This window comes from Phalaenopsis equestris, unplaced genomic scaffold (genome assembly GCF_001263595.1).
Source record: "Phalaenopsis equestris unplaced genomic scaffold, ASM126359v1 Scaffold000107, whole genome shotgun sequence".
NCBI lineage: Eukaryota > Viridiplantae > Streptophyta > Magnoliopsida > Asparagales > Orchidaceae > Phalaenopsis > Phalaenopsis equestris.
The window spans coordinates 5,889,412-5,899,749 of record NW_018164549.1 but is presented as its reverse complement, the minus strand read 5'-3'; the positions used below and the strand labels follow the sequence as shown (position 1 = coordinate 5,899,749).

The window sequence follows — 10,338 nt, the reverse complement described above, 5'->3', positions numbered from 1 at the left end:
AGCATTCCAACACATCCTTCCAACATGCATTTCAACTAGGGGCAGCAAGAGGAAATAGATAAAGCCCCAAAAATGTAATTTCAGCATTCCAACACATCCTTCCAACATGCATTTCAACTAGGGGCAGCAAGAGGAAATAGATAAAGCCCCAAAAATGTAATTTCAGCATTCATGATATATGAAATAATATAAAATAGGATAGGATAGAAGAATACCTCTTCTCCTTTTTGTAACTTAAAGCAAAAGAGTAAAGTTTCCTTTCCAACAGAGAAAACAACGAAGAGATTATCCTAATCGAATGGGTAATAGAGGTAGAAAAGCATCCAAATCTCCCTCCTCGCACCAAAATTTCGGCCACCACTCCTCCTTCAAGCTTTTTCCAAGAGAAGACAAAGCCTTCGCAGTGCCTCAAATACACACACAGAATGAAGGAACGAGACACAAAAATGGCAGCACCTCCCCCGCTCAAAACAAAATTCGGCTAACCCTAGAACTCCCCGAAATGGGGTTTTTATAGCAGGAGAGGGAGGAGGAATAACAACATCGCTTACCTGGGCGGTGAGCCGAGCCAAGACAAGCGACAAACCTCGCGTGAGGAGATGACGAAGCTCGGTTGCAGGGGGGGCAGTTCGCGTGGCACGGCGCGGAAAGCTTTCGCAGGGTAGCAGGCGTACGAGGAGCACGCGGAAGGGACCGCGGGCGAAGCTTCGTGACGAAGAAGGGGGACCGCTCGGCTAGGGCTGCAGTCGGGAGGAAGGAAGCTCGGGGTGGACCGAGCGACCGAGAGGAAAAAAAAATGGGGTCTTGCGTGCGATGGATTTGGGTATTTAGGGATTTAGGGGAAAATAAGAATTATATATATATATATGTGTCCTTTCCTACCAAAATGGGTATCCCGGACGCGTTGGTGCAGTCCATTTTGTCGTCGGAGGTCATCCGGAAAAGTTCGCATCTTCACCCGTCCTTTGGGCTTAATTGAAGTCCGATTTCGTGCAATTTCGTGAACTTTGTGTATTTGATGTGTGTATGTGACGAAAAAGGTGGTGACGATGTTTTCCTAAGGCTTGAAGTCCTATTTGGAACATTTTCCTTGAATCTACGCAACATAGCCCATAACCGCTCGTTCATAAGACGATGGTCTTGTGCCAAAGATGCTAGACATCAAAGGAAAATAGGAATTGGCTGGAATTTCTAGAAGGGTGAGTCTCAATTCTAGTTTTCTAAGATGGTCCATAAGAATTTCTAGAGCTAGAACCTAGGCTCTAAGGAGGAGAAGAAAAGACCTCACAAAAATGAGGTCAACAGTAGTGTCTAATAAGCAAGGTTTTCCACATTACAGACGGATGCAGATAAATAAGTTAGTCTATGAGACTAATTTTAGGATAGGATTTTAGAATATGGGTACTGGCACAGTTAAATTAATGGAACTAGTTGATATTATGGTTCATAAGAAGATAAATATCTTATATATTAAAGCAACTAAATTGGTTGGGTAAATGCCTAAGGAGATTGATAGCTTAGATTTTAAACTTTGGTATTCAGGTAGGTAGGATTACACTAGAAATGGTGTGGGTGTAATTATAGAAGAGTTTGAAAGATAATGTTGTCAAAATTAATAGAATTTAAGATATAGTTATATCCCTTAAGATTGTTGTTGATACTATGATTTTCAATGGCAAGTGTTTATGCTCCTCAAGTAGGTTTAGATGTAGTTTCTAAAAAAAATTTTGGAATGACCTAGAAAGATTAATACAAATGATACCTTTTGAATAAAGAAGTTTTATTGGAGGAGGTGTAAATGGACATGTTAGTAGAGTGGTAGAAGACTTTAAAAATATTCATGGTGGCTACGGTTTGGAGTGATTAATGAAGAATGTAGAACCATATTATATTTTGCTTTAGCATATGATTTTGTTGTTCTAATACTTTATTTAAGAAAAGTGATGAAAATATTATTACTTATAAGAATTGATCTAATAAAACACAAATTGATTATTTTCTTATTAGAAGAATAGATCGTCGAGAATGTAAAGATTTGTAAGGTCAATCTATGTGAAAATTTAAGTACTCAACATCAATTATTAGTTTATATTTTAAAATGAAGCGTTGTAAAATAAAAAATACTATAAGTTGTTATCATAGAATTAGATCGGGAAATTTAAAAAGCAAAAAGAAAATTATTTTTATGAGTAAATGCCAAGATTTCAAGATTTGGGATGTTCATGAAGAATCAAATCTATATGGGATAAAGTAATCAATACTCTTAAGGTAGTGGCAAAAATTGTACTTGGAGAATCAAAAGGAAAAGTTTCTATAAATAAAAATAGTATTTGGTGGAATGATAATGTGCAAAAAAAGATAATTTGCGAAGTTGTGTTATAAAAATGAGTTTAAATCAAAAAACTTAGAGAATTACGAAAAGTATAAGGTGGCTCTTAGCGGGTCTAAGAGTATAATTTGTGGCGCTAAAAATTATGTTTTTAGTAATCTTTATAATATATTAGATATTAAAGTGAGTGTAAAATATATATATAAACTAGCCAAACAAAGAGAAAATAAAAGTAAATATTTAACTCAAGTAAAAGGTATTAAATATAAAAATTATTCTTCTTAGAAGAATATATTCATAGGTGGGTGAACTATTTTGATAAACTTTTCAATGAAGTTTTTGAAAATACGATCAACTTTTGTGATTTTAGTATCGTTAATAATAATAAAATATTTTGTTTTTATCGTCGCATTAGTAAAAAAGAAGTTGATGAGACTTTAAAGAGAACCAAGGGTAGAAAATCAGTAGAACCTAATGACATCTCAATTGAAGTGTGGAAATATTTAGGAGATTTGAGAGTTTCTTGGCTTACTAAACTCTTCAATATTATTTTAAAAATTAAAAAGATGCTTGAGGATTGAAGGAAGAGTATATTGGTCCCCATTTTTAAGAAAAAAAGGGATGCACAAGAATATGCAAATTATAGATGAATTAAGTTGATGTCATATTTTAAAATTATTTGAGAGGATTATTGAACATAGGTTAAGACATGATACAAAGATTTCTCAAGATTTCTCATAATCAATACAAAGATTTCTCATAATCAATTTGGATTTATGTTGGGGAGGTCTACTATAGAAGCTATACGAGGTTTGATGGAGAAGTATGGAGAAGTACAGAGAGAATAAGGAGTATCTACATATGATTTTTATTGATTTAGAAAAAGCTGATGATAAGGCAATTTCCAAGCGAAGTTTGTTAGAGAGTTTTAGGAAAAAAAGTTTTGATTTGACTTTTATTCAAGTCATTAAAGATATGTATATTAGAGTTATTACTTGTGTTCATACAGAAGGAGGATTGACCAAATATTTTCTTATTTCAGTTGGATTACATAAGGGATTGGCTTTTAGCCCATATCTTTTTACTTTAGTTATGGATGTTCTTACATGGATGTTTAGTTATGGATGTTCTTACTGGACATTTACAGGAGGATGTTCCTTGGTGTATGCTTTTCGCTGATGATATCCTTCTTGTGGATAAGACTAAAGAAAGAGTTCAGGAAAAAATTGATTTATGGAGGTCGACATTGGAGTCTAAAGACTTTCATTTGAGTAGAATTATAACTAAATACATGGAATGTAATTTTAGTAGTAGTAGCTCTAGTGGAGATTTGTAACTATGGGTGATCAAATCATTAATAAGTATGAATGTTTTAGATATCTCGGGACTATTGTTCAGAGTTATGGTGATATAAATAGGGTTGTTATTAGGAGAATTCAAGTTGGTTGGCTTAAGTGGATGAATGCTTCAGGCCTATTGTGTGATAGAAAAGTACCACTTAAATTGAAAGGAAATTTTATAAGATGGTGGTGAGATCTACAATGCTTTATGGAGCAGAATGTTGGCCTTTAAAAGAGAAGCATAAAACAAAGTTAAGTATTGTTGAGATGAGAATCCTTAGGTGAATGAGTGGCTTGGCACTTAGAGACAAAATGCAAAATGAATATATCTGTGATAGGGTTGGTGTAGCTACAGTGGTGGACAAGATTAAAAAGAGTCGTCTTAGATGGTTCGGTCACGCTAAACGTTGACCATCTGTTGATCCGGTTAGGAGAGTATATGTTTTAGCTTTGACTCATGTTAAGAAAGGCAGAGGTAGGCCTTAAAATACTTGGGCATATTGTATAAAAAATGATCTTAAACTCTTAGAATTAAATAAAAATATGACACTCAATAGGACACAATGGATAAAAAGGATTCATTTAGCCTATCCCACTCAGTGTTATAAAGGCATATTATTGTTGTTGTTGTGGTACAATACTTAACTTGAAAATAAATATTGAGGGTAAACCTGCAAATTAAACTTTTGAATAATTTCTAATGATTTGCTGCAATATTTTAAAACTTAAAATTTACAAATAAAATATGCAAATTTATTTTAGAGCTTTGAAGCACGCTTTAGCAAAGAACGAAGCGCGCGTCACGCGTTTCGCTTCGCCTTACTCATGAAGTGCACTTCAAAGCGCGTTTTTAAAAACATCGATATGGGAGTGTCTATAACTTCAGCCTAAAAATAAGTCGTAATTATCTTTCACTAAATTTAGTTTTATGTTGTTTTTGCTAATGGTTAGAGTATGGTATCCAATCGATTTACAATTTGTTCAAATGTTCATTTATTCAGTGTAGATAATCGATTGTTTTCATGAATAATTGCTTTTTATAGATCATATTCAATTTTGGCAGATCAGTTTGGCAATATTTGTTATTAATCATGTGGAAAAGTTGTATTTGATGAAGGAAGATGTTGTATTAAAAACTATCAAAATTTACAATTTTGTGAACTTCTGCTAACTTATATGTTATTGTTAATTATGCAATATTCTTGGTTTTTTGGCATTGAAGTTAGTTTTCAACTGCAGATTATTGTAGACTAATTTCGACGTTATAGTGAATGAAATGATGTTTCTCCCTCCTGGCAATTTCAGGGGCTTATTACAGATGAAAGGCCTGGTATTGATACCGAGACACTGCCATTTGCCAGAAAGGCAAAAGAAGTGGGTCTTCTCGGCTTAAGAGAAGGGTCGAGCCTAATAGAAGTGGTAAGCATATCATATGCATTACAGTTTTAATATGGTTCTAATAATATCAAATTCCGAAAAGTATTTTTATTATGTTTTCATGTTCTCGGTATATTATGCGGCTTAATGCATGCTAAAGATATTTTTGGAAATGATTGCAGAAAGTTGTTTCCTGTTAATTTATTTGAAAATGTGCTCATTAGTTTATGGGTTTAAAAATTCTCCAAATAACCAACATTTTTGCATAGTTGATGTTTGTGCCCTTCTATCATACAAAGTTGCCTTTTTTTATTGAATTACATCATATTTAATGCTAATTAATTACATAATATCACAATCTTTCTGTTTGTGGAAGGCTTGGTACAGCCAGTCATATGTTTTGTCCTTTCCAAACTTCTGAGCTTGTAATTTTTCTTCTGGGCCTGATGAGTTTTTGCTGATTTCTTTACTAATTCCTATAATTAAACTATGCATAAAAATTTAAGATCAGCATCCACTATTAAGTGGATGAGACAGTTGTGTGGAACGATTAGTCTTCTAGAGAATTGGATTTCCTAAGGCCTTGTTTGGGATCACTTTTATTTTTATTTTTCATTTATTTTAAAAATATGTTTATTTTGCTTGTTTTCCATATTTTTATTTCTTGTTTTAAAAAATAAATTTACTTATTTTTATAAACACTCAAAGCATTTGAAAGTTGGTTTGAGTATTTTTGAAAAACAGCTAAACATAAAAAATCGAAAAAAAAATAAAAGTGATCTCAAATTGCCTCCCAAGTGTTTTGAGTGTTTTTAAAAACAATGATACCTTATCAAATATCCAAACCTATTTTTGTTTCAAATCAAAACAAAAAAAAACAAAAAAAAACAAAAAATATAAAATAAAAAAACCAATGATATCTGACCTCTAACATAAGTTTGACAAGCAATATGATACAAACTAGAGCCAAATTAGGGAACAAATTGCAAGTACTAGGTGGGAAAACCCAAATTAGGACTAATTTGATTAATACCAAAGCAAACAAACAGGATACAAGGGATGATCTACTATTCGAGAGGTAGATTGGCTCTCCACAAACCCTAGACGCCTCTAGGAACAAAAGGACAAAAGGAAGAAACTGCTGGAATCAAAACATAACCCAAACCCTACGTGATTAGCTCTAATAAAACACCTGCAAAACATATTCAAACTGGTTGGGTTCTGGTCGGTCCCTCCTGGACCGGCGTAACAATACTCCTCCCAAAAAAAACACCTTGTCCTCAAGGTGGAATGATGGATATTACTTCTGGATCACTTCATAAGGCTCCCACCTTTCTTCAAGTTATGGCAAATCTTTTCACTTAATTAGCACATTTGCCTCAGTCACTCATTGGAGCATCTCTTCTACCTTCAAAGATTTCAAAACCACCTTCATTGTCTTTGTCCATGCTAACAATCTTGAAGAGAGTGTGTAGCCTCCTATAACACGTCTCAACTGTGATACAGAAAATACTGGATGCAATAATGATGATGGTGGTAACTTCAAGACGATATGTCATTTCCCCAATGTGTGCCAAAATCTTATAAGGTTCAAAATATCATGGGGAAAGCTTCTTGCTCCTTCTAACCAGTATGTTGTCTATAATGTCTCAACTTTAAATAAACCTATCCTTGGGCTCAATTTGTACCTCCCTCCTTTGTCCATCAGCCTTCCTCTTCATCATCTTTTCGGCCCTCTGTGGATGCCCCTTGAGCTCTGCCAATATCTCGTCCTTCTCCTCTAAGTATTGGTCTACTCTGGATACCGATGCTGCGTTATGCTCATTGTATTAAGTGAGGTGGATCCCGTTCTTACAAAATTTTAAAAGGAGCGGTCTATGTTGTAGTATGGTATGAAGTGTTGTATCAATATTCAGCCCAATCAATCCATCTTGACCAAAGCTTCAGCATTTCTAATATAAAGTTGTCACAACCCGTCTTAGGGTTTGGAGTTAACCAAGATGACAGATGGTCGGACGGTGGGAACTAAATTTTCTATATTCTTCTGCAATTGAACAAATGAAAGAGCCATTAATCAAATTAAATTAAAATAATATATTTAAATTTACCTTGTTATTGGTTGTTCGTGTCTTCTATAAACGTTGTATTTTCTGACGCTCATCATTAATTGCTTAGTCGCTTAATTAACCTGAAAAATTAGTTTAAAATAATAATGAGCTAAACAAGCAGTAATACAAGAGAAAAGAAAGAAATATACAAGTCTGTCAAGCTTTTAAGAAATGAATAAAAATATTTAATGTTATTCAAACAACTTTACTATATCAATGAAATATTAATATCTTACTATATATGTACAACTTTCACAGGAACAGTCTAATTTTTTTTAATTAAAACATTAATATCAATATCTTTTTTCATATACATGTATGGGTACCTTAGTTTTCTCTCTTGAATACCATCAAGGGGTAACTCCATCACAGTCAGTCATGCACATACAAACAGTCAATATAAACAAAACATTCATGTGCTCATCGCATAAAGCATGTGAAAGTTCATCAATTGCAAAATAGTTGAGAAGTAACAAATTATTGCTATAGATTAAAAGTATGATGCTCACCTTGATGACGATTAATTTGTTATTTGATTTACCTTGACGTCGACTATTCTAAAATTTGAAGTCTAAACATGGATTTTCTTATTACATAATTTAAATTAGTCATCATTTTAATTAGGTATTAAATTTCCATCATTTAATTATTAAGTTTCTATTATTTTACTTTATGAAGAGTCCTAATTAAATTCTTTACTTAATTTTTTCCTTATTAAAGTTTGTGCCATTTTTCTCCTCTAGCTCGCACACTTCACCTCCTTCCCCTCCAAAGTAAAGTTATATACCTTGAGTTTAATTCTAAAACGTTTTCTATTAACATAATCTACAAGCTAAAAACATACACACAAATAAATATGGATATAAATAGTTTAGGATTGTACCCCAAATGCCTTTGGCAACACGAATCGTCCTAGATTAGTTGTTGTCTTCTCAATATATATTTTGGGTGACTATTCAGATCATGTAGCAACTCTACCTTGATCTTTCTCAACCCTACAATCATGTTCATTCTCTTGCCTTGGGGCTTCCCAAACTAAGACCAGTGATATTGACAAAGATGTCAGCTGGGGCTCCTCCTTCCTCAATAGTGCATCCACAGCCTTATTCTACAGTTTTGGGCAATACTGGATCCCAAAATCATAGCCAAGTAATTTAGATAGTCAACTCTGATGCTCTTCAATCACCATCCTCTGCTCTAATAGTTACTTCAAGCTCCTTTGATTTATCCTGACTATAAAGTGTCACCCCAACAGATAAAGATGTTATTTTTGAACGACCAAGACAATAAGCATCATATGTTGCTTGTATACGGACTTGAGCTTAACCGTAACAGTGGACATCTTACTGAAATAGGCAATAGGTTGTTGGTCCTGTATGAGTATTGCCCCCAATCCATACTCTGACGCATTCAATTCTAAAAATGGCCTACTGAAGTCTGGAGTGCTAATACTGGAACTCTGCTCGTGGCTCTTATGATGTTCAAAGGCTTGTGTCGTTGCTTCCTACCACTTGAAACAGTCTTTCTTTAGCTGCTACGTCAATGACCATGTAATCATGTCATACGATCACAAATTTCCGATAGTACCCGGCGATACCTAAGAACCCTCTCAACTCCTTAAAGCTTCTCGGCAAAGGTCAGTTTACTATAGCCTGGCTAGTCCTCTACTACCCTTGCCCTGGTCCCCAATTTCTTTATGCACTCCACTTGTGACTGTGCAAATGAGCATTTCTTCAAGTTGGTGTAGAACTGGTGCCCTCTCAGCATCTCTGATACTATTCTGAGGTGTCTAATATATTTTGCACACATACGATTGTAGATCAAGGTGTCATCAAAATATAGCATGACGAACTTTTTGAGATAAGGTTGAAAAATTATGTTCATGAAGCCTAAAATGTGGTCAGAGTGTTGGTAAGGCCGAACGACATCACAGAAAATTCTTAATATCTTTCGCGAGTCTTGAACGATATTTTTTGCACATCAGCAGGATTCTTTCTCATTATAGGAAACTTGCCCAGTACAGTTTCCTTTTTCAGAGCCCTGTAATCCACACAAAATCTCCAGGCACCATCCTTTTTTTTTTATCAATAAAACTGGACTGGAAAATGGGCTCATATCGGGCCTGTTAACCCCAAATTCGAGCATCTCTTAAATCAACCTCTCTGTCTCATTCATTTGAATATGAAGATATCGGTAGGAGGAGCACCTTTCTTCAACGTAATGGCATGCTCATGCTCCCAAAGTGGTGGTAACTTGCTAAGCTGTTGAATAATGTCTAAAACTGTTTTAGAAGCTATTGAACACACTTTGGGAACTCGATTGACTCGAGAACCCGAATATACTCTGTACTACGTAACTCCACCAAATAGCTCAACCCTTTTTCATGTATCCTTTTGACCATGATTTTGGGTGAGACTATGGTTCTGCACAAGCTTGCATCCCCTCTCAGCACCACCTTCCCTCCCTCCACCCTAATCTCCATAGTTAGGGATTTTCAATCCACCTTCATCTCTCCGATCGGTTTGTCACTTTATTCCTAGATTCACATCAGTACTTCCAATTTCCAAGGGTAGGAAGTCCTTCACCACCTGTAGGCTCTATAATGTCAACACCAATTCCTTGCAAATTGCCCAGCTTTACTCCACCTTCCTTGTCTCCGTCATGACCCCAAAGCTTCTCGTATCTATCAACTTCAACCTCAACTGTTCTACAACACGATTTGAGATGTTGTGAGTGCCTCCACTATCTACCAATGCCACTACCGACTGCTTCCCAATTTGTCCCTCACATTCATGGTGTGATTCAGAGTAAATCCTTCCACTGAGTTGAGTGATACCTCCTCTACATGCAAGTGTAAATGTTCATCTCCTTTCGGTTCTTCTTTCTCTAGCTCCTCACTATCTTTCTTCTCCCCATCATAAATTGTAAGGACTTGGTGCGTGCTATCCTTGCACCGGTGGCCTATTGCATACCTCTCAGCACATCAGAAACATTATTCCTTTGCTCTTTTATCCTGCACCTCATTCTGAAATGATACCATCTGGCCTCAGTGTCATGGTCGTCGAGTTACACTTTTGGAATCTTCCCTTGGTGCCTCTTTTGTTGATCTTCTCCATCTGATTCTCGTCGTCTACCAGCTGGGCTAGCTCCACCATCTCCTCCAATTACCACAGTCTCAACAGTC

General features: G+C 35.3%; 1 protein-coding gene across 3 annotated transcripts in view; it reads left to right on the top strand.

The window, feature by feature from the left end:
• LOC110020669 (NAD-dependent malic enzyme 62 kDa isoform, mitochondrial) overlaps positions 1-10,338 on the top strand; it is a 150,022-nt gene that overhangs the window by 90,463 nt on the left and 49,221 nt on the right. For all 3 annotated transcript variants that reach the window (XM_020718849.1, XM_020718847.1, XM_020718850.1), the window contains exon 11: positions 4,975-5,088. In XM_020718849.1, coding sequence (XP_020574508.1) covers positions 4,975-5,088 — 114 coding nt within the window. The remainder of the gene's footprint in view (positions 1-4,974; positions 5,089-10,338) is intronic.